The sequence below is a fragment of the Coccinella septempunctata genome, chromosome 8, assembly GCF_907165205.1.
Source record: "Coccinella septempunctata chromosome 8, icCocSept1.1, whole genome shotgun sequence".
NCBI lineage: Eukaryota > Metazoa > Arthropoda > Insecta > Coleoptera > Coccinellidae > Coccinella > Coccinella septempunctata.
In genome coordinates this window covers 14,608,705-14,635,029 of record NC_058196.1, presented here as the reverse complement: position 1 = coordinate 14,635,029, position 26,325 = coordinate 14,608,705, and the positions used below count along the sequence as shown (strand labels likewise).

General features: G+C 38.4%; 1 protein-coding gene across 2 annotated transcripts in view; it reads right to left on the bottom strand.

Moving 5' to 3' along the window:
- Positions 1–26,325, bottom strand: part of LOC123318891 (calexcitin-2) — a 148,716-nt gene that overhangs the window by 73,004 nt on the left and 49,387 nt on the right. The window contains exon 1 of one of the 2 annotated variants that reach the window (XM_044905665.1): positions 15,235–15,482. The exons of the other annotated variant lie outside the window; for it this stretch is intronic. Within the exon in view, the coding sequence (XP_044761600.1) occupies positions 15,235–15,360 (126 nt within the window). The 5' untranslated portion in view covers positions 15,361–15,482. Of the gene's footprint in view, positions 1–15,234; positions 15,483–26,325 lie in introns of those variants that run through there. 2 annotated transcript variants of the gene reach the window in all.

Below are 26,325 nucleotides of genomic sequence, written 5' to 3'. Positions count from 1 at the left end.
TCTTGCTCCTAATTACGATAAATAGATATTGATATGGATCGAACTACAAATTATAAGATATGGCAAAAGCCAATGAATTCAAGCAAAGCATCAGAAAATCCAATTATTAATTGGGAACAGGAACCCAGAAAAACTGACTAGGAATAAAATCATCCCATATTTTGTTATTTATTTATTTATTCTTGAAAATTACAACGCTCAAGCTAGCAGCCCCTCCCAATTTCGGTAAAATCTTGGTTATTGTTTCATTGAGGTTCTGGGGAACTGCAGATTCTAGGATGATCCAATCCCCAAGAAAACTTCCAGATCTTTACATTTCAACGATCTATTATTGACGAAACACTCAAGTTTTTATGAATTTCCCAGAACTGTCTCTGGTAATATGATGTAAACAGGCTCTGTTTCGTATATAAATATTCATCCATGAAACGGGGTTCCAATAGGAATATAAAATTTCTCTGCAACATTGCAAGAAGATTCTTACGACTTTTTCTTATAAACTCTGTGTCTGCATCAACAAAATGTGTAAAGTTTAAAATAAATTTGAATGACGTTTTGGTTATGTTATTCTCACGACTGACACTTCCAAATCCTAACCTGATAAGTTCGTGAACTTAGAACCGGGTCAGTGATCCTAGAAGATCCGTCACGTGACCTCAATGGATCGAGTTAGTAACCCTGAGTAAGTTTCCGAAAACGCCTAATCAATGTCGGTCGGCTTGATCTCGAATCGTATGTACTACTTCACCTTAAGGCGATCGGGAAGTATTACTGGTCCGAAAAGTCTCATGACTGCCAACCACACGTTGACCCTTAACTCATGTTGGAAATGAGAAACAATAATCGCATGGGGGTTTTCCCTTCACCATACATGGCTATTTCACAAATTTATCACACCCAATTGAAAGGGGCCTCATCAGTCCATGATAACTTGTCGCCCCCCCCACTCTCCTACCTTATTCAGGTACCACGTACAGAATAATTATTATTATTATAAAAGGATAAAGAGTTTAGTCAAAGTGTATAAACTCAAATAATTGGATATTAAAAAAAAGAGTTAACAGTAGGCAAAAAAATTTGAAATGAAAGTGCGCATACAACAGAAATAGAAAAAAAAATGTTTAAAGTCATGAATGACACTAATGCACGTGGCGACACCAGCTATCGACACTGCTCTTAAAAGTGTTCCCTGACGACGAGTTAACAACATACGAAGGCAAGCTATTCCACACACCGAGCACGCGACTTGTTATGGAGTTCTGTCTCTGGGATGTTTTGAAATTGTCCTTCTCCAACTTGAAGGCATGACCTCGGAGTCGACTGTCTGGATTTAGCTTGAAAAGACATCTAAGATCAACCCCAAACAGATTGTGCATAGCACGATAGGTGACTATGAAATCGCCACGAATCCTCCTGTCTGCAAATGAGGGCATACTCATGAAGGAAAGCTTCTCATCATAACTGGGGCATATGATGCCATATATGGTAAGCGTGTTGCTCGACGTTGAACACCCTCAAGCTTCGCAAAAGAGTCGGTGTTAAGCCAAAAAATGGACTTAACAGAAAATAAATTAATATAGGAAATATTTCATCCTATTCATAGTTATAGTTATAGTTATAGTGTGAAGGGGTTACAGTTCACTGCGACCTTAAGGTCTATTGTGCCCCCTAACAGAGCTGTTTTCATTGCGCCCTTTACAGCTCGCCTTCCAGATCCAGAGATCTGATGAAATCCAATATCTGGGACGGCTTCAACGAGGATAATTCCCCACTCCTACAAGTTTCTCGTCCAAAGCACTCTTTCCTATCCTATTCATAACATAAGATAATGTAACAATCAGAAGGTTAATTTGAAATAGGTAGTTTTCATAATATATTGTCGTCTAGCATTGCACCAAATAAAGTGTGACGAGGCAGATTTTACCCCGCCACGAAAAGGAAATTTCTCTACCGATACTTTCTTAATAGGACCTGACAATCGAAGTATTTCGGAAGAAAACCGTTAAATTATCATAGGGGGGATTTACCGATTGATTTCATGTCATTGTTTTCCACCGACCAGTCGCATATTTGTAGCGGAGACCGAATATATCTTGTTTTCAGAATTCATATATTTTAGAATTCTTTCCGTTGAACCGTACTTTTTCTGACTCGAAAAAGGTCTTTCAACTTGTTCCGTTTTTCCTTCTCTTCAATTGTTTCTGTCTCTTTCCGAGCCCGTTGATTTACCGAACAATTTGAGTTTATCCAATGGGGGACTGAGTTACCCATGGAGGGGACAATTTTCCGGGGTACCTACTTCTTCGAGTTCCGTCGCTGAAGGTCAAGATCAGTATGAATCGTTGTTGAGAGTTGAACGAGTGAGGTGATTGTCAAGTGAAAACCGTACTCACGAGACCCAAAGGAATTTCTAAGGCAAGTGATATTTGAAATTATTACCGCTGTGACGAGGCAGATTTTACCCCGCCACGAAAAGGAAATTTCTGTACCGATACTTTCTTAATAGGACCTGACAATCGAAGTATTTCGGAAGAAAACCGTTAAATTATCATAGGGGGGATTTACCGATTGATTTTATGTCATTGTTTTCCACCGACCAGGCCCATATTTGTAGCAGAGACCGAATATATCTTGTTTTCAGAATTCATATATTTTAGAATTCTTTCCGTTGAACCGTACTTTTTCTGACTCGAAAAAGGTCTTTCAACTTGTTCCGTTTTTCCTTCTCTTCAATTGTTTCTGTCTCTTTCCGAGCCCGTTGATTTACCGAACAATTTGAGTTTATCCAATGGGGGACTGAGTTACCCATGGTGGAGACAATTTTCCGGGGTACCTACTTCTTCGAGTTCCGTCGCTGAATGTCAAGATCAGTATGAATCGTTGTTGAGTGTTGAACGAGTTAGGTGATTGTCGAGTGAAAACCGTACTAACGAGACACAAAGGAATTTGTAAGGCAAGTGATATTTGAAATTATTACCGCTTCATTGCACCTTTATGGAATAATATTCTCCCTAGACTTGTGCTTGCCTGAAAACCGTGAGCTAACCATTTCCTGCTGTATATAGCTTTCCGTTACCGTAGGGTAGCATTTGGGTCCCAGGAGGACGTTGGGCCCCCCTGATTTTTCCGATTCCTGAATATTTGACCGTTTCATCCCGATTTCCAACCGTTTGAATTATAGTTATAGGTTAGATTCGCCGAGCATAGAGTTGGTATTCCATAACCGTCAAATACCCTCACCGCCGGACTCTGTGGCCGCTGTTTGACAGTCAGTCAGCTTGAGGTCACCGAGAGAGAGAGAGAGACCGAAGGACACCGGATCATAGACAAACCACCGAGACAGAGATAGGGGGCGTACCCCGGTGAACTGGTGTTATTAAATTTTGACCTGACTGAATTCCGTTTATTATTATTTTTAAAACCGTTCGTACTTTTCATTCAATTGTGTCTTGCCTTAGTTGAAATATTTTTCCGAAACCGTGCATGTTTCTTTGCACTTAGTTTAATTGAGACTTGACTTACTTCCGTATATTTCCGAAACCGTCCATTTTCCTGAAGTGAAAGTTTGCCAGCCGTCCTGCGCCGACCAGACACAGCCGTTGACGTCCACGATTTAGTGTACCTGTCTATTTTCTTTTGTATACAGTTTTTTTTAATAGAAATAAATAGTTGAACATTTATTTTTGTTGCCAATTATTTTGCCAGTGAGAGTCTATTTATTAAATCAGTTTCATCTAAGAGTTTAGTTAGAAGAGGTAAGTACTCTTTCTGACGCCTAAAGACCGTTGAAAAGCAGACACTTAGAAGACGCTACCGCCTTAGTCTTCATCGATACCCTTCTCCACTGATACTCAAGTCTACCCAGGCTCTCCAATTCTTTGGGGATTCTGTGAGAGACGTGGGGTTTGACTGATTGCCCCACTGGCGCCCGAGCAACCGTAAGGAGCGGCCAGAGTACGAAAAGTCTATCACATCTGGCGCCCGAGCAGGGACTTCTGCTGTTCTGTGAGTAGTTCCTGTTACCGTAACCGTACCGTTTTCTTTAAATACTCTTCACTGGCAAATTGGTAACCGTTCTTTATTTCTTGTATATATCCATAGAGTGCATATTGTAAATATTTCGTCTGAGTTTGTGGTGCCGTAAAAATGGATGTCAACCGACTGAAAAGCGACGAACTTACGTGGGAGTTAGAGGGAAGAGGCTGCACCGTGGGACACACCGTTCAGGAGAAAAGAGCTCAACTGAGAAGGGCCATCCATTCCAACATACCGTTCATTCCAAGAGATGAAATTGACCAGGCACAGGAAATTGGGGTTTGTGGTGCCAAGTTGTTCGACTTGATGGAAGAGATATGTGAGTTCGATTTCAATAATAGAGACAATGAGTTGCAGCGCATTAGGAGCCGGCTACTGCACGTTCAAGGCCGACTGAGAAGTCTATCTCCGGAAGCTGTCAGTCTGCTTCACAAGAAAACCGAGCTGGAGCACTCTCTGAAGATGGCTATGAGATTGCTGGAGAATACTCACTGGTTAGGTGGTATTCCAGAGAACCTGTCAGCCGGAACACCGTCGCTGATTGACCAGGAATTACCGGACTGCGCATCTAGACTTGGTCCAGGTCTGATTCCGTGCTCGACCACCGTTGGAGAAGCAGATTTGTTGAACTTGGGAGAAGATTGTGACATCCCGACCGACCACTCATGATGACCGGCTGCAGCAAAACCGACAAGAAGTTTGCAGATTAATAACCGAACAAATTGAACACACTTTTTTGCAGAAACAACCTTCATACCACCGACCGCCCGCCGACATCCTCCCATTTACCGTTGAACAAGCACTGCCAACCGACCGAACCAGTGAGGAAAACAGACCGCTAATAACATCCCCTGAGTCAAGGCGATTAGCGAGGGAGTTTGCCGAATCAACCAGGAGAGTTTCATTTGCCTCATCTCCTACCGATACCGCTGGGATGAGAGGAGTAAGAAGCGAAGTACCGACGACCAAGGAAGCCGAACTGACGACCGAATACCCGCCGATGAAACCGCCGAAAACCACCGACCATTCCATCGTTCCTACCGTTCCTGTGTGGAAATGGAACCTGACCTTCGATGGGTCAACCAGTGTGACCTCATTCCAGGAGGAGGCTGAGTATCTTGCCGAGGCTAGAAAGGTGAGCCACGAACAGTTATTCGAGTCAATATACGAGCTGTTACGTAGGGATGCAAGAGACTGGTACATTCCCCGGAGAGGCACCTTCACCGACTGGACCGATTTCAAGGAACAACCCCGAGAGGCCTTTCTTCCTTCCGACTACGAGGACATCCTTTTGGAGGAAATCAAGAAACGCACTCAAGGAACCGATGAGCGACTCTTGTTGTATGTAACTCGAATGCAAAATCTGTTTCAGAAGCTGACCGTAAAGCGACCGACCGAGGAAGAACAGGTGAATATCATCCGACGACGTTTACTGCCAGAACTGCAAACCGCCCTGGCCTTCCAACCGACTTCAACCATAGATGAACTGCTTCGAAAAGGAAAAGTGTTCGAATTGGTCAAATGGCAAACTGCTAACTATGCTTCGCCACCGTTTCAAAAGGGTCTCATCAACGAACCGCATCTCACCTTCCGAAATCCCTCACCGAACGTCCAACCGATCGGAATGCACCTCAGCACACTGTCCGAACCGTCCGAAAAACCGAAACTTGTCCAAAACTCTACAGCATGTCAGAGACAAGATGAACCGAAGAATACCGTCCGACCGCCAACCGAAACCCAGTGCTGGAGATGTGGTGGTAAAGGCCATCTCCGAACACAGTGTATATCGAAACCGATACTTTCCTGCTCTCGATGTGGTACGAAGGGTATAATGTCCAGAGATTGTCAGTGTTCGTTACCGAGGACCCCGGTTATACCGAAGAAAACCCTTTCTGATAACCGTCCTATAATTACTGTTCTTATAGGAGACAAGGAGTTCCAGGCACTCTTGGACACCGGATCAACCAGGTCCTTCATCAGCAGTGAAGCGGCTGCTCACTGCAAGGCCGCTGAAATAACACCGAATTATGTTAGAGACGTTACCACCACCGTCGCTAACGGAAGTTCTATCCCGATTAAGGAAATGTACACAGCACAGGTTCAGGTTGGATCCGAAAATATTGAGGCTACGTGGTTGTTAGTTTCAGATTTACCGATCAGTGTAGTACTGGGAATGGGTGTACTGAGAGCACACGACTTCTCCATCAATCTCCAAACCGCCGAATGCTTTCTGAATGGCAGGCCCCTAAAGGACAAGCCCATGACGCAGGAAGAGCAGAATCAGTTACCGTCACCGTTACCGTTACCGTCACCGTTACCGTCACCGTTACCGTCACCGTTACCGTTACCGTTACCGTTACCGTCACCGTTACCGCTACCGCTACCGTTACCGACCGAAGGAACCATATGCCTGACCGAGGACAATGTAAGTTGCTCATGGTACAGGAGGAAATTGGCAGAAGTAAAATCGAATCCTACAGCGTTTCCTGACTACAGGATAGCGTCAGGAAAATTATACCGCCATTTTTGCGATTCCGATGATTTTACAGAGCCAGAATTGGGAAATCCCTGGAAGTTATGTGTTCCGAAAGATGACCGAAGAGAAGTCCTTCTCGAAAACCACGACCGACCGACCGCTGGACACTTGGGAATAGCAGAAACCAAATTTCGCATAGCCCGCAGCTACTATTGGTCAGGAATGTTCCGAGAAATTGCCCAATATGTCCGAAAATGTAGCAAGTGTCACCGATACAAGGTTTCACAGCAGAAACCGGCAAGGAATCATTCCTATGTGGTGGAAGAACCTTGTAAAAAGGACAGATTCTCCAAACGGATGGAATTTAGGCCCATGAGAACAACTGTCCAAAGAGGTGTGTACCAGGCTTCCAAGGAAGATGAAGTGAATTCCCCAAAGCAGGAGTCAACCGAAGACCCCAGAGCATTCTTGAACTTTGATAGGGAAATGCGTTCACCGAACGCCAAATTTTCTACCGAGATTGATATCAAGGAGGGAGAGAATCACACCGAACCGGATACCGAACCGCAAGTTGCTTACCATGTAAATAACCGTAACCGATTTACCGAAACTAAATTTGTCCGAACTAGATTAACACGAGCCTTCGTCCAGCAAAGTCACTATATAACCTACGTCGTAAGGACTGGCGTCATAGGATTGGAGACCAACTGTACCGAAGAGTACATTCCTTATCTTCTGCAGTAGAAGGAGTTGCCGCCAAGTTGGCTCCGAAATACTCCGGACCGTCTACCGTTGTAGGCATAGTCTCTCCTGTGGTGTATGACATCAAGGATGGCAGTGGTAGGGTTGTCAGACACATCCACATAAAGGACCTGAAATCCCCTGGGATTGAAAGGTATATGCCGTTAAGAACCTGACCGAATAATTTTCCAATTTGAAAATCCAAGAAGGCCAACCGACAGTTTTTTTTAAATTACCGTTTGAGTTCATCAGGTCATGAAATGACGCCGAGTTCAATAACCCCGCAGCTTTCACAGGCTGAAACCGACATTCAGAAATACCGCAACGATACCCAGGGGGGTTGAAAAAAAAAATAAAACTTCGTTTTATTTTTTTTTGCCGACGAAGGAGGGGGATGTGACGAGGCAGATTTTACCCCGCCACGAAAAGGAAATTTCTCTACCGATACTTTCTTAATAGGACCTGACAATCGAAGTATTTCGGAAGAAAACCGTTAAATTATCATAGGGGGGATTTACCGATTGATTTCATGTCATTGTTTTCCACCGACCAGTCCCATATTGAATATATCTTGTTTTCAGAATTCATATATTTTAGAATTCTTTCCGTTGAACCGTACTTTTTCTGACTCGAAAAAGGTCTTTCAACTTGTTCCGTTTTTCCTTCTCTTCAATTGTTTCTGTCTCTTCCCGAGCCTGTTGATTTACCGAACAATTTGAGTTTATCCAATGGGGGACTGAGTTACCCATGGAGGGGACAATTTTCCGGGGTACCTACTTCTTCGAGTTCCGTCGCTGAAGGTCAAGATCAGTATGAATCGTTGTTGAGAGTTGAACGAGTGAGGTGATTGTCAAGTGAAAACCGTACTTACGAGACACAAAGGAATTTCTAAGGCAAGTGATATTTGAAATTATTACCGCTGTGACGAGGCAGATTTTACCCCGCCACGATAAGGAAATTTCTCTACCGATACTTTCTTAATAGGACCTGACAATCGAAGTATTTCGGAAGAAAACCGTTAAATTATCATAGGGGGGATTTACCGATTGATTTCATGTCATTGTTTTCCACCGACCAGTCCCATATTTGTAGCGGAGACCGAATATATCTTGTTTTCAGAATTCATATATTTTAGAATTCTTTCCGTTGAACCGTACTTTTTCTGACTCGAAAAAGGTCTTTCAACTTGTTCCGTTTTTCCTTCTCTTCAATTGTTTCTGTCTCTTTCCGAGCCCGTTGATTTACCGAACAATTTGAGTTTATCCAATGGGGGACTGAGTTACCCATGGTGGGGACAATTTTCCGGGGTACCTACTTCTTCGAGTTCCGTCGCTGAAGGTCAAGATCAGTATGAATCGTTGTTGAGAGTTGAACGAGTGAGGTGATTGTCAAGTGAAAACCGTACTTACGAGACACAAAGGAATTTGTAAGGCAAGTGATATTTGAAATTATTACCGCTTCATTGCACCTTTATGGAATAATATTCTCTCTAGACTTGTGCTTGGCTGAAAACCGTGAGCTAACCATTTCCTGCTGTATATTGCTTTCCGTTACCGTAGGGTAGCATTTGGGTCCCAGGAGGACGTTGGGCCCCCCTGATTTTTCCGATTCCTGAATATTTGACTGTTTCATCCCGATTTCCAACCGTTTGAATTATAGTTATAGGTTAGATTCGCCGAGCATAGAGTTGGGATTCCATAACCGTCAAATACCCTCACCGCCGGACTCTGTGGCCGCTATTTGACAGCCAGTCAGCTTGAGGTCACCGAGAGAGAGAGAGAGAGAGAGAGAGAGAGAGACCGAAGGACACCGGATCATAGACGAACCACCGAGACAGAGATAGGGGGCGTACCCCGGTGAACTGGTGTTTTTAAATTTTGACCTGACTGAATTCCGTTTATTATTATTTTTAAAACCGTTCGTACTTTTCATTCAATTGTGTCTTGCCTTAGTTGAAATATTTTTCCGAAACCGTGCATGTTTCTTTGCACTTAGTTTAATTGAGACTTGACTTACTTCCGTATATTTCCGAAACCGTCCATTTTCCTGAAGTGAAAGTTTGCCAGCCGTCCTGCGCCGACCAGACACAGCCGTTGACGTCCACGATTTAGTGTACCTGTCTATTTTCTTTTGTGTACAGTTTATTTTAATAGAAATAAATAGTTGAACATTTATTTTTGTTGCCAATTATTTTGCCAGTGAGAGTTTATTTATCAAATCAGTTTCATCTAAGAGTTTAGTTAGAAGAGGTAAGTACTCTTTCTGGCGCCTTCTCCACTGATACTCAAGTCTACCCGGGCTCTCCAATTCTTTGGGGATTCTGCGAGAGACGTGGGGTTTGACTGATTGCCCCACTGGCGCCCGAGCAACCGTAAGGAGCGGCCAGAGTACGAAAAGTCTATCACAAAAGGAATCAAAGAATACGCAATTAAGCAAGGTCGGCACCATGAATCACATTGTCAACTATTGTTTACTGTTTTCAATTAATGGTGTATATAAACTACGACTCTTTGTGTAACAACGAGAGTCCGCAATTAGCTTGTTTAATAAAAGGTTTGTTTAATAAAAGGTTATCAGTGGAATCGCAAACTTTTCCCTTTCATACAAAAAAACACCTTCCTCCATCTCATACAATTACTACCGTAGGATCATCACCTGATTCTACAGTCGGCCAGCACATTCGCAGACTCTTCAGGACTTGAACACGGTTGACCGCTGCTGTTGAAGACGAGCGGTATGTCAACTTTTGAATTAAGGGTTGCCCTCACATACTTGAAAATTTTTTTGTGATCCTTCGATCGAACTAATTTAGATTCGTAATACTTTTTGGCGTTTTTGATGAGAGATGAAAGGGAATTAGAAAAACGTCGGTAATTATTATAATCGTTCTGCTGTTTATGACATGTATAACGCTGCCATATCGTTTTTTGTGTGACTTATCAACTTGAGAATGTTTTGAACAATCCGTGGCTTCAATGGCACCTGAATAATAAATCCTGTCATACGAGCACTCGTCAATCAGGTTCTGGAGGATTGATGTGAACACGGACCAACACTCTTCAACATCATCAGTCGGCCTCAAAAATGTGCTCCAGTCGATCTCCCCAAGAATTCGGTTAAGAAGAGGGTAGTTTGTTATCTTCATGGTTTTCCAGTATTTTCTGGATGCCGTTTGAAATTTTGGATCGAGAGTGGACATCAAAACAGTGTGCTCAGATTTTCCCACAGGTGGACACCGGTCGATTATGGACACGAGGTCTGTATCGTTGGTTACTATTAGATTCAAGAGAGAAGGGGTTTGCGAGTTACAGAATAGCGTTGGAAAATCGATAAGTTGGTACAAGTTGTTATTTTGAATGGTATCTATGTAAGCACTAGATACAGAATTGCAAAGTCTGGATGAAAGGGGCCATTGAATATCGGGCATATTGAAATCACCGGCTATAAACAGATTTCGTTTACTATGGGAAAGACCACCCAAATGTGAGTCCACTGCCGCATCAAATTGACAGGGACGTGGTCTATAAATGCACCAATGATTTACCCTGTAAAATATCAATGAACATATTATCAACCCCGGTGAGTCAAGCTTCGATATCGTAAAAGAGAATGAGTAGGAAACTTTGTTAGAAATGTAAACACATACGTTAGCATGACCAACGGTTAGGGTGCTGTCCTGCCTATAAATTGAATAGCCAGGTATAGCCACAAGTGAGTCGGGGATACCAAGGTCTAGCCAAGATCCAACAATCAGAACAAATGTTGGATGATACAGTTCGGCAAAAGCTAACAGTTCAGAGTGTTTGGACATCAAAGATCGCGTATTAGTATAAAAAATAGGTCACTCGCGTTGATCATTTAGTTTTTCGAGTTCCTATAATCTGAGACATTGGTAATTGTTTTCCGGAGATTGGATTTACCTGCACTCCACCTGCGTTTGATTTCAATACGTAGATCATTGAGCTTCTTGACCTGCACAGGCGATTGGTCGTCATCGCCATCAGTACCTGCGCTATCAGGTAAACTCGGGATAGCCCTTCTATTCTTGAGTATCCTCGAAACTACCAATGGGTTGTTGAATGACACCTTGATCATGCTTGGTCGGTTTGCAGCTGGATTTCCATTTCTGGACATGAAAATGAGTTGGAAATTGCCACCCGAAGCTATATAGTCGAGTACCTCGGAAAATGTGGTTTCATCTGATTCGAAAATCCCACGTATCAATATATTGTGAAATCTACGCAAGCGTTCGAGCATTTCAGAAGGTTGAAGGGCCGGATCCACATACTTACCGTGTTGGGGGTCGACATTGAAAATACAATATCCGAAATTTTAGAATCCAAAGCGTCCCTAAGGCCCTTGTGTGATTCAGTTAAGTGGTGAACTTGAGAAGTGCAAGCTTTGATCTCAGAATAATGTTGGTCGATCGAACGAGTGTGATCGCCAAGGATACCCTCATGATGCGTTATAAATACCGAGTGCTTCACCAAAATAGACCTACACTGTGATAGCTCGGATTGAAGAGAATGTTAGTCTCGCCTCAACATCCATAGTTTACAGATCCTGCACCTTTTTCAAATGATATGGATGTAATTTTTTTGAGTACTCTGTGTACTGTAGAATGATGAATCCTCAATGTAGATCCGATTTGACGAGTACTTGTTGTGGGGTCCTCACGGACAGCTTGAAGTAAGACAAAAACGTTAATTATGCTGAGTTTGATACACCGGAGTAGGAATTGGTAGAAATGAAGTTGAAACTGATGTTTCGTCCATATATTTGTACTTTATCAAGGCTACAGAGAAAGACAAAAATGGTTATAAGTCAGAGCACAACAAATATTATAATTATCATTAGCTAGGTACCGAAGTACCTCCTTTTCAAGAGGTACCCTAAAGAGAAAAGCCCACGACAGCTGCATACTACCTGTTTTTACCTATGGCTTGGAAACCAAAAAGCAGCAGAACAACTGAGAGTTGCCCAAAGAGCCATGCAGAAAATAATGCTGGGAATCACCTTGAGAGACAAAATCCGAAATAGCCAGATACCTGATAGAACCAAGGTAATAGATGTTGTAGAGAGAGTAGAAAGCCTAAAATGGCAATGGATCGGCCATGTGGCGAGACAGGAGCCGGACAGATGGACCCAGAAGGTGATACTATGGTGACCAAGAGGGACAACAAGAAGGGTAGGCAGACCTAAAAAGAGGTGGATCGATGACATCAGAACAGTGGCGGAGGAAGGTGGATGAGATTGGTAAGGGATCTTATAGCGTGGAAAAACCTGGAAGAGGCCTATATCCGACAATGGATGAAGAAGAAGAAAAAGGTACCGAAGTATCTCCCCCTCAGAAGTTCTGTGAGTTTACATCACTGTTGTAATTTTATTCACACATATTATTTGTTGTTCTTTGACTGATAACTATTTTTGTTTTTCTCTGTAGCCTTGATAAAGTCCAAATCATAATATATGGACTAAGCCGTCGTTAGTTCAACTTTGTCGCTTCATTTCTATTGAGTCTTATTCCTGTAAAACAAACTCATCATATTTAATCAAGGACGTTACCTAATAGATTACGTCATAGGATTAATTATCCTTTATTTATTAACTGAAAAGTCTGTAGTTTTTTCACACTCTAGTCTTGCTTGTATCGACTGATTATTATAGTGTGAAATTTTTGAAAATCCACAATTCTGTACCGAATGTAGGCTTTGTAAAAGTTAATTTTTTTGAGGCATTTCGATTTAACTGCTTCCTTAATAATCTCCAAAAAATTTGAACTGAATTAAATATTAAAACATATTATATGATTTTAACAAATGGATTTTTGAAACCATTACACGTGTTTCGGTAATACAATTACATCTTCAGGTGAGTGAAGGTAAAATCAGTTTTCGTGATGTGATTTTTGAATCAATGGTTTCCAGTAATTGGAACCAGTTTTGTTGAACTCAGCTTGCCTTGAGATTGGAAGTTCAATGCAATGTGGCCTAACTTTTGCAACAATGATTTTCTAAATTTGAAATATATTATTGATATTATTGAACACATCTCATCAGAATATATAAAATAGGTATTTTCCTGGACGGAAAAACACCTGTCGCGGGTACTCGGTGATATTTTTATTTATTTATTTATGGTACAAAAAATACCAACATCTTGTACATTATATTGGATAATATATTTATATATACAGGCTGTCCCACTAGTGCCGCAGAGGACGATATAACGGTAGCGGCCAAAGTTTGGCAAAATTTTTTGATGCAAACTTGAATAACTCCAAGAATAGCACAACCTAAAAATATTTTTGAATATATCAGGGGTCCCACAAAAGAGAAATGGATGTTGACTTCAATTTTTCAAATCTGACGCACTATATTTAGCAGTGTTTTTCAATTCTATGTAACTTCCTGCAGACTCTTGTATACTTTTCACATACTTTCCTTCAACAGTTTTCGAAATATTTGTTATTTTGCGAAAAAAAAATGATAGAGGCTGTGTAGTTAATTGTTTATAATTCACGAACCCTCGCACATACTAATAACAGCTTAACATGGATTGAAAGAATCCAGGCCTGCTCAATAAAGCATCTCCAGCCTATGAAGGCTCCACAAAAAGACTATCAACATAACGAATTTCAAATCGATTTATCTTTATTTTTTCAAATGCAATGCATATGATTTTTTTCATCATTGAAATAACTATTCATTTCACTTCACTTTTGTCAAATGCATAGTTATTTTAATGATGTAAACAATCATATGCATTTTATTTGAAAAAATGAAAATAAATCGATCTGAAATTCTTTTTGTGGACACTTCATATGCTGGAGATGCTTTGTTATAGCTGGCTACGATTCTTTGAAATCTTGTCTTTAAATCCATGTAAAGCTGTTATTAGTATCTGCGAGGGTTAGTGAATTATAATTAAATAACTACAGCCTATATCATTTTTTTTGGCAAAATAACAAATATTTCGAAAACTGTTGAAGGAAAATATGTCAAAAGTATACAAGAGCATGCAGGAAGTTTCATAGAATTGAAAAACACTACGGAATATAGTGTGTCCTATTTGGAAAATCAAAGTCAACCTCCATTCCCCTTTTGTGGGACCCCTGATATATTCGAAAATATTTTTAGGTTGTGCTATTCTTGGAGTTATTCAAGTTTGCATCAAAAAATTTTGCCAAACTTTGACCGCTACCGTTATATCGTCCGCTGCGGCATTTGTGGGACACGCTGTATATATAAATATATTATTCAATATAATGTACAACATGTTGGTATTTTTTTTACCATGAATAAGTAAATAAACATATATCAACGAGTATCCGCGCTACTTGGATATCCGGACTTTGAGCGACTGCTGACCAGCTCCGTTCCATTAATCTGTAGTCTGACTATTTTCTTCTTAAATTGTATATTAAAATTAAGCAGTAAATGAATTTTCAGCCATTACAAAACTCTTGCACCTGCATCGTTATAGTAGCAACTTATGTGGCGTGCTGACTCGCTATGTTCCACAAGAATGCGGTCTGACCCCTTTCTTACGTTTTTTGGTACTGTAAGCTAGTGTATAGTGCCAATTTTCAATCATTACAAAACTCTTATAGAGCATGTTGTAATTTTACATATTTCAATGCGCCACTGCCGGGTGTTTCACTACTTGATCTTGCGAGTGGGTGCTGACTCATGTACACCTTCAATACTAAAGCATATTTAATTATTGACCATAACAAAACTCTTGCTGATTTTTGTCGCCAGCACTCGGACTAATAAAGCTAGCCTTGGATTATGAATATCTGGTTCCGAGTTCAATGCTTAATTCCCTCATAAAATATCGACGATGCGAAGCAGCAGTTTTTCGAAATCAAACGCAAAGTATCTATACTTATGGCTCCAAATCCTCATAACATTTAATATTTCAACGAATCAATCCAATACGTGCCACCATAACTTACAATCAAAATATTTTTACCTTACCAGCAATTGCAATACTCCACGCGTTCTCTTCAAATCCGCATTTCCATCCATAATTGACGAATTGAAAATTGTTTCGATTACTAACATTGAAGCCTTGTTCCGAGGCAAGTTTTGCACTGGACGCATTTTATAAAGTTATCTTGTATTGATCCACAATTTTCATCACACTCTAACCGATTTACTGCAAAATTCCCGAATAATAGAATTTACTTATCGAAATTGACATTCATTGTCAAGCCGTGAGATCGTTGTGACAGGAAACGTATGTATCTTTCATGCATAGAAGCCATTACCACAGAGTAGTGTTCACTAAAAAGCGTAGAAAAAAGTTCTGAATTAACCCTTCAAACACCGTACAAACCGTCGCATGATATTAGAACTATTCTAAGTCCAAAATCGTCGATTTTTGGTTTTCAATCGAACCCTTTAATGGAGAAGAAATGGAGTGACATTGGAAATTTATTTTGGCATTGAAGTACCACCCGGAGAATTGAAACATTTTATCGAAACATTTCAACTTCAGTAGAAACGTACTAATAACATACCTACGTAATATAAGATCATACCTGAAGCGCAGTGTTTTACACATTCTAATTTTTCACGTGAGGGAGTTGAAAGGGGTTGAAGTAGTGCATGATTGAAACTGTAATGGTCGACTTTCATTCGGTGACAAATTTCATCAGGTACCATCTTCTGAATGTAAATGAGCCATGACAAAGTGCACATACTGAAAACCTCTTTGAACTTTTTCTTGAAAATTTCTGCACGCCTGTAAAGAAGATACATAGACCTTGCCAAAAAAGTACCACATTACCCACTTTCCCTATTCCAAAAATTTCGAGGGTTGATGGGGATGGCACAGGGTGCAACAAAAATCCTTCAAAATGCATACAAATTTGGTAAAAGTAAAACAAAATTGACCTATTCACCAAATATTTTTCTTCTGAGAAAATTAATTTGTTCCATAATTTTGACGCGCACTGTATATGAGGATACGCAATTTACTCAGATTTGGGAATTTGGGAAATATATATGAATTCTTACATTATAAGATATAGGTGTGATAAGATATAGGTGTGACTTCTAACGACTTTTCAACTCAGTTATATAAAAAACAACCGCCTTGTGAAAATTTTATGATTTTGACAGCTTGAAAAATCGATTTTCTTTCAAACAATCTGCACTAAGTATAATGATGCCGTGAATTCCTCAGTATTTAAAATATTTATATTATCAAAATAATATTAATTCTTCTCATGTCATTGACAATTTTGTTTGTTTTCAATGAGTTAAACAATATTGAACATTTTCAAAAGTATTCATTATTCATGATCTAACCAGTTTCCCCTTTTGTGTACTGATGTCGAAAGAGAATTTTCATGAAATTCTACCAGAGTATGGAACAAATTACTGTTTACTCAGAAATAAATGTTTATGTACGCTCTATATCGTTGAAATACATATGGATATATGGAGTGAAATTTAACGGTTTATTCTCGTGGACCCACGCTTCACATGAATCATATTCCAGATAATTGGTTGAATATTCATTCGTATGAACGTGGACAAAAAAAAAATTACAGCCTCCTTTTTGAAAGCTTCTGGGAGTGAGACCAATGATGCGGTACAAAATGTGGAATATGGCGTTGCCTTTCATTCATGAATATTTCTGACATATACCTACTGAATATCCGTTGGTGGAATTGAAATGTGGATTTGACATTATTTTCTATTTTTCACTTTGATTCCATAGTAAAACGTGTTTTTTATATTTTTTTAGTATAATTCATTAGATTTTCAGTCTGAAAAAGCTATCTCATTATCTCAAGTGAAATATCCTAATTCATCTGATCTATCACGAATTAGACGATGGAAGATCATCATCTTCCTTGAGGAGACGGTCTTTCTTTCGGCACCCTCAGTAATGGTGGATAGCTAGTTGAATTCAGATCATAACATTTGCGGATTTTCAAATCGGCGGGTGTTATGCGTCTGAATATCATTTACTTTTTACCAACTTGAATTTGATTTGCCATAGCTACCCGAGATATCAATAATTCTTCAATAGTTTATATTTTATCTTTTATAGTTTATATTGAGTTTTCAAGGAATGTTTCATCATCAGGCACGCGTTTTTTCGTGATTTCTTCATTATATTTGTGGTTTTGTCACAGAACTATGGAGAGTAGAGAGAAGAAGTACGATCGCTGCTTTGAGACCACAGATTATTTGTCCTCTAAAATATGTACATGTAAATAGGTAGTTCATGTTTTTGCCAATAGCCGCGCTGGAGATCACAGGATGGCGAAATTTTGATTGATAAGCTATTTGAAGTTGGCTCAGTGAACTTTCTTCCTGGTGACAGAAGTAGTTTTCAGTTAGTTTTTTTTAATCGTTGTGACCATTATTGTTATAAAGTTATAGAAAGTTAATGTGAAAAGACAGCAACGAATGCGCGAAATAGATATGCATGTTTTCTATGTGATCATGAGTTTCCATTAAATAACCTCAGACGAATAGATAGAGAAGATGATGTCGATAAAAGAAATCTGGCTGTTTTGAAGCGTGAAGTATTAGAATTACCGGTAGTTGAAGTAACCCAATTAACGAGATTGTGCATTAATTGTTTGAAAGAGATAACTGAAGAAATCAACGACATAAATGATGATTCTACAGTACCAGTTAAATTAAATACTTTGCGTCAAACTCCAAGTCATGCGTGCTTCATTTGCAATGAAGACGGTGGTGATCTTTGCAGGTTAACACTGAAGTGCAAAGTGAAAATTTTCATAGCACATGACATATATATTAGTGAGAATGCTAGAATTTGGTTGCAGACACCACATGAATGAGGATCCTCTTATACCTCGTCCTCTCCTTGTTGGTTTATACGATACACCAAGAAAAACATTAGAATGAACGGAATTCAAATCTCGACAAGGATTTTACTGATGAGGAATTCAAAGCCCTTTGTCCAATTACAAAATACGAATTTCTTGATTTGTTTAGACAGTGTTTGCCAGTTCCCGAAGACGAAACTAAATCAAGGCACATTTCTAAGACAGATCTTCTTACTTTTCTATGCAAAATAAAACAAGGATTGTCAGATGATTTATGTAAATTGTTGATAATTATTATTTCAAGTAATGAACTAAAACCTGAATGATTTGCCAACAATATTTTAATTATATATACACGAGTGAAGTTTTTCACAACGGTCGACATACTTTTATGGTATAATATTTAAAAAAATATGCATCCTTAGAGTGCTCAAAGATACAACAACCTGGGATGATAATACTGTTTTTCTATATAAACAAATTTTGAGATAGCGAAATGAGGAGATTAGTGACACCGAATTATGTCCATCCTGTACATTCCTGAATAGAAACACCTTTCGACCGACAATACCTATCATAATAATTTTTTTTTTCACTTTGTATACTTTCATTTGATTTTGAAGGGTTTACAAAAAGTGTATTGATGGACTTGGTTGTGTCAGTGATTATCAATTTAAATACCTGTTTCAGATATTTGTGATGGATATGTCTATACTTTGACTTTATGTACTCACTTTCCATTTCTATCCTGCAAAGTCTTCTCCAAAATTCTTTCATCTTTCAATGACATATACCTATGCATATGAGAATATACTAAAATATTGAAAAACAGCGTATCTGCCTAATATTCACCTATTTCACTCACTAACCACTCTTTTGAACTTTATATTTGTCCTTGTATTATTAAAAAGTCGATTATTTTTCTGTGCCAAAAAATGGATCGAATTCTCTGGGCATACAGATATAGAATTGGACAAGGGTGATTCGAAACGGTTCACAATGTGTAGTGTGCATTTTTCGAAAAACCAATTCAAATGCTTATCTCCAAGGATATTGTTGGATCAAGGGCAAAACCTTGTAATCCTTAGGAAACTTAGAATTGGCCATACAAGAGAAACATACCAATACCTGATTAAGAGAGAATCTCCTCCATGGTGCCAAATGTGTAACTCATAACTCACCACACGTCATATTATTGAAAAATGCGAACTATTCGAGGTCCAAAGAAGACTATATATTGTCAGCACCAATATGGAAGAAGCCCTCAACACCAGTTCCCAGTCTTGCACCAATACCATATCTTTCATTAAAGAAATCAATTTCAAAATTCAAACTGTAGAATTATAAACAATACTAGCTGACCCGGCAAACGTTGTTTTGCCATATAAATAATTTCCTAGTAATTTTTAGTGTATGTATGTAAGAATGTGGTATATGCGTGAAATAATCATGGAGCGCTGTGAACGATGAGGGAATATAAAAATAACAAAAGGCAAACATTATTTTTAAGTTATTATAATTTATTCCTTAAAATTATATATCATTAATTAAACAATTACGACAGTAACACTATTAAACAATATCAATCTCTTAATGTTATAGCGTGAACAATATTTTTTGTTAGTCCATCTAGCGTTCGTTCGTTCGTTCGTGCTGTTTACTGGGTCAGAAGTGACACCTGTAGACATCTGGCGGGGATAACTAATTAAATGATGATTGATCAGTTTTCGACCGGAGAGGAAAAATGATTAAATTACTAAAATGGCTATTAAAAAATAAGGGTTGATCGTAGAAGGGTGAAAATTGAGGATTGTATGTATTTTTGTATGTTGTATCATAAAAAAATAGAAATTAAAAATTTTGTCTAAAAAATACAAAAAAAAATTTAGGGGTGGACTACCCCTAACATTTAGGGGGATGAATAATAGATGTTGGCCGATTCTCATAGATACCGGATAAGCACAAAAAATTTCATCAAAATCGGTCAAGCCGTTTCGGAGGAGTATGGTAACGAAAACTATGACACGAGAATTTTATATATTAGATGATACCATAACATGTATAAAATACTCAAAACTGAACATATGGGAAGTCCGGGAGAGTTGAACCCCTTTTCACTCTAAAGCCACTTAAGTTGTATCTGTAAAGGATAGCAACTCTCAACTCTCTTTTTTGCTTGAAGATATCATGCCCAAATAGGTAATGTTAGATAAGTAGTAGTAAAGTGATGGTGAGATGAACATTTTGAGTACAGCAATTATTTTTTTAGGAACCGAAAATTGGCTCCTGTCTCTGGTCTCTCTAACCCATTGGGGAGTTGAACAGGGGACGAGAGAGACTTGACCAAAAGTGTGTTTATCAGGAAAAACATTGAAAGAAAACAATTTTCAATGACTAACGATAGTCTAGGTGAAGGTTTTCATCATCAGATGTATCAGCGTATGAAATACATATTTTCTATTTCAGAGTCACTCTCACTTATTTCCGAGATGTTTTTCACTTTTTTAAAACTCTGTATATTTTTTATATTTATTTCTGTAATTTAATTCACTTTTTTTGAAGTAAACTATTATCTTAGCTCTGTGCAGGAAACTTGGACCACTGATTATGACTCCTGAGGGTCAAGTCTCAAGTCTCCCGCACTTAGTCAATTCAACAGATGTTTTCTTGAAACTTTGATAACTATTATCAAAAAGGCTCGTCATTTGTAAAACAATATTAATCAATGGAAGCAATAAAACTAAATAACACCACGCACCTATTAAACTTTTCAGACAGTGTATAACAAACAAAAATTATTCAATTTCTTACTTTCTATAACAAAAAAATCACCTTAAACCCTCTCACTCCTGGACTGTTCTGATAGCGGCCAAAATGGAGCCCCCACCAGTTGTGCCTTGTTACGAGTATGTCGATATTTACGATACCGGTAGCGCAAAATTTGAATTGAAATATTTGAGGTAGTTCAAGTCTCCTATCTGTGCAGGTCTCCCGGGTGTCAATTCTCGGGATCACTCGTTCGTTGGACGTATATGTTCGTGACGTCATGAGCGTAGATTTTTGGAAATTGCAATTCTCGGGGAACTAGTCTATGAACTATTCGTTTAAAATCATCGTTCAAACATTAGTTCGACAACGAGTGATCTGTATCATACGCTCGATGACTTAAGCACATATATTTTGACGTTCGTGTATTAGTTATTCATTGATATTTGTGATTTCTTGAAAAATGAATTTAGAGGATCTTGTTTTAGAAAGTATTCATAATATTATGAGTGAAGCCGAAAGGTTTGTGCAAGAAGGTCGGGAGAGACATTATTATGACCAATTTAGAAAAAATCCATTCGATCATTTATCGGATAATATGTTTATACCAAAGATTATAGAGTAGAAAGATAGGAAACGCCCTCATATCGCTAGTACTAAAAACCGACTACATTTTGGCCAGTGAAAACACATTTGACAATGAGATGGCGCTGAAATCGTATTATCAATACAGAAAAACTGTTTAATAACAGTTTTCTGTTTTATAATTGAGGGGCGCGAAATTCGAATTCTATTCCTTGTATTGAATTTCAATATTGACCTTGTTGAGATCGGAAAACAAACATCCTTGTTAAGGATGTTAGTTTTCATCTGAACATTGTTTGGAATCGATTGGTATAAATGGAATACTCTGTTGGATGTGATAAATTTTTATTTGCAATCTAAAAAAAATTTACAAATTAAATTTGTACAATTTATATTAGAAATTGATATAAACAATTTACCGTCATAGGATACACATTTCCGTTACTTACATATTATTTACAAAATTTTCAGAACCACAATTGAAAAAACCTTACAGAGGTATACAAGACCTGTATTCAAGCCCGTCAGTATAATTTCTTCATGCTTTTTTATGATTTCTTCATGGTATGGTCTTTCTATGGCAAAATATACAGATTGACGAATGAATAAAACACTCACAGAAGGTTTCATAAAACTTTGACTTTGACTTTCCAAACGACAATTTGACAATCACCCGATTCCCAAATCGAAATCCATAAAACTTTTGCATTTCTGAATATATTGAAGGCAATTGAGAATCTTTGAATGGACGTATAAAAGTCATAATTTCCCCTAAATGAGCCCTTCATGCGAGGGATGCTTCCTGCATACAACAATTTACGTGGATGAACAGTTCTCAATCGACTTGCAGTAAAATGTTCATTGCACATGGTGTAGTCAGTAGTGTTTGCAGGCCTCTACGCCCTGAAAATTTTATCCACTTCGTAGCACTGAAAGTAGAAATCAATGAATGACCGAGTCACATGTTACCAGTTTTAATACTTACATTCCCATTTTCCTTAGTAAAATTCGTTTTATTTGATCCACAGTTCTTCACTATACAATAATTTTCGAACGATATTTTGAGGTTTTCGCCAAGAAATTAGACACAAATTTCAATAATCAGCAACTAGAACGGGCTTGAAAAACAAAAGGCGATACGAGGTTGTCTATGGATACGAGAATCAAAACATTCAAAACCTGTTTGATCAAAATGGCCATATGACTCTGACATCTCGCAAAATTTCATATGTCCCTCGAATTAAAATTTTAACCAGTCTTAGGGCCTTAAAAACACATTTGAAACACAGATGGCGCTCGCATCACTCTAGTCGCTTCGTTTCCTATCTTTCTACTCTTTAATCTTTGGTTTATACGTTTATAGAGTACTCTAATGATTTGTCAAAATCAGCTGACCCTTCATTACCGTGGGGCACACAAAGCTTTTTATTATAAGTTAAAGAGGCATTTCTTAGAAAGTTATAGTCTAATCACTCTAACCTAAAGTAGGGAAGAAAATTTTTTCCAAAAACATGCACAAAACACAATACTCGACCGAAACAGCATGTGAATCAATGGAGGGAAAAGCTTGTGTGCCCCACGACAGCGAACGCTCAACTGATTTTGACAAATCGTTAGAGTTTCCTATTCCGTTTGAACATGGTTTGAACAAACAATTAGATATCGATTGACAATTAATGTCAAACAAAAGCCACAATTCAGAAGATTTAAAAAAAAATAGATTTTTCGTCTGATGAAGGAGTCTAATAAACAATTACCGAAAACGTTACAACTTAGAAACGTTACAACTTAGAATTATAATTTCAACGTTATTTATTTTGAGTTCATTGTCAGGCAACAATTTTTTCTAGTTAATTTGCTCCTGACAAATTAGTGCAAGAATTTACGTAGGAGCAAATCGTTGATTTCATTTTTAATTGATTTTGTTTCAGAGATTGGGAGTGAAAACCCTAAAAAGTTTATGAAGAGAAACAAACAATTAGTTCGTAATCTTTATTTGCGAACAAGAAGATCTTTCTATTTACTAGGTGAAACAGAAAACACCACCGTCATGAGTTTTTTTTTATAATTGTGTTTGTTTACTTCATTCAAAATTATTTTTAAGGTGACTCTGGATATCCATTGAGATCCTGGCTTTTGACTCCATTTGATAGTAATCCTGAACCAGGTACTCCCCAATATGAATTTAATCAACACCTGAAGAAAACTCGCTGTTTGATTGAGAGGTGTAATGGGGTACTAAAGATGCGCTTCAGATGCTTATTGAAACACAGGGTGCTGCATTATACACCGGAAAAGGCAGGAAAACTAATCAATGCCTGTGTTGTACTACACAACATATGTGTTGAAAACAATATGCCAGAACCAGATCCAGAAATAGAGGATGATCTTTTAGATCTATAGTCTATCCAAATCCGAGAGGCCAGCGTAAACAAACTGACTAACGCGTGATCTTATTTAAGGTACTCCTCTTATTGGTCAAAGCATCAGGAACGCCATGTTTGCAGGTGGGAGTAATGCAGTACCGCATTACGTTTGATTCATTGATTGTATGCGAATTGTTGTGCAGAACTGCAGAGATCATTCATTGCTTTTTCTTTCGTAAATTGGTTTATAGTTGTAGCAAGTTATTCAAGTTACAAGCATTTAAGATAATGTCAAGTACTGATACTGCTGAGGAATCGCGTGTTGACTTAAGTCCTCCAAAAAAGAGACGTCTGAAACGACACTTCAGTGCCGAGATAAAAGATATGATTTTGAATACTTATAAAATTGAGATTATTCAAAATGCAGGAATGTGTTTAAAGGACGTAGAACTCCGAGTTGCAGAGAGTTGGCATTGGAGCTCGAAGTGTTAGGAGAATTATTTCCGAATACATAAATTCCGGTGTTCTATCACAGCCGGCAACAAATCAAAATCGGAACACCAAATGGGAGTCCTTATCAGATTTCGATAAAAATGTAATACGGCGAAAAGTTCACGAGTTTTTCTTCAGAAATGAACACCCGACTATAGAGAAAGTATTAAAAATAGATAATGAAGACTCGAACTTGCCAAATTTTAAGAAGAGTACCTTCTCTATAATATTGAAAAAACTTAATTTCAAATATGGACGTCGCCAACGCAACAGTTTTTTAATGAACCGTGACGACATTAAATGTTGGAGAAGAAACTATCTCACGAAAATTAGGACCTTCCGTGATGAAAACAGGAAGATTTACTGCTTGGATGAAACTTGGGTAAATACCGGTCATACTAAATCCAAAGTGTGGACCGATGAAACAGTTACATCTTCTCGGCAAGCGTTACTTGCTGGATTATCTACTGGATTAAAAATCCGTCTGGGAAGGTCTTGAATTTTGAGTTTAACCCTTTGGTTTCATAAAGCTTGATCAGAGAATCAACGATCGAGTGACGGATGAACGTCAATTAGTTTTCAGTCGATGAGTTGGTCATAAGCATTCTGAATATCATTCTTTCACCAAATAATTATCTATACACGCCCATTTGATGATTCTCAACTGCTACTCCTCCAATATATTCGTAAATATGAAAGTTTCAATGATTTCCTTCGGGAAATCGAATGCCAAATCGTTGATCGAGCAATCAAAGTTTTGTGAAACTTGATGTAAGTACCTTTTTGGTGGAAAACAATTTCAACATTGTTTTTCAAATGAAGTGAATATATTTTTCCAGGCAAAGGGCAAAGAATTATAGTGTGTCATATTGGCAGTGACACTGGTTTTTTAACTGGAGGACTCTGGACTTTCCAATCCAAAAAAACTGGTGACTACCATGAAGAAATGGATGGTCAGTCCTTCGAAAAGTGGTCGAGGGTATAGTTCCTAAATTGGAGGAAAATTCTATAGTAGTTTTAGATAATGCTCCTTACCATTCAATTAAAATAGAAAAAATTCCTAATTCACAATTCAGAAAGAGTGATATCCAACAATGGTTGAGGGAGAAAAATATTGATTTCACCCCTGACCTCATAAAAGCGCAATAGTTGCAGATAGTCAGGCAGAACAAAGAAAACTTTGAAAGATACATTGTGGATGAAACCGCAAAGGCCCAAAATATTACTGTACTTAGATTACCGCCCTACCACTGCGAACTGAACCCTATTGAATTGATTTGGGCCGATGTCAAGAATTTTGTGGCAGATAAAAACACCACATTTAAAATGGCTGACGTCCAAAATCTTTTTCAAGAGGCTCTCTCACGGGTTACTTCCGAAAGATGGAGAAAGTGCGTGAAACATGTCAAACAAAAAGTTGAGGTAGACATGTGGAAACTGGATAATATTATGGATGATATAACACCAGTCATCGTCAACTTAGAGGAAAGTTCTGCATCTTCTGACGACACTACGGGGTAGTCACTTTTACAAAAAAAATATTGTTACACATTTATATACATAGTATTTATTAAAGTGGGAACTTTAGATTAATTGTTCATTACTCAGACTCGTAGATAAGCATACACATTTTTCACCGGAACTGGAACACTCAAAAAGTTTTAAAATATAACGCTCTCGGAATTCAATTTATTAGTACACCTCTGCGTTATCACGTTCTTGACGCGTGATCACTTCATGCTGCAATGTTTACCGCTGGCCTCTTGGATTTGGATATACTATAGATTATGGAATATATGCTATTGACAATGAAAATGACGCGGGGGGAGCAGGCGGCATGGCAAGAGTCAACCCTGAATTAGTAGAGGGGAGAAGAATCAGGAATATAGTTATGAATTATTTTCAAAATGTGAATTAACAAGAATAAATATTATAATTTTGATATTTTCATTTAAACGAAACTAAGAGTAAGTAACATATATTAATAATGAAATATAGAACAACATTCAAGGACACAGATGAGAAACCATTCTGGGGTTTAT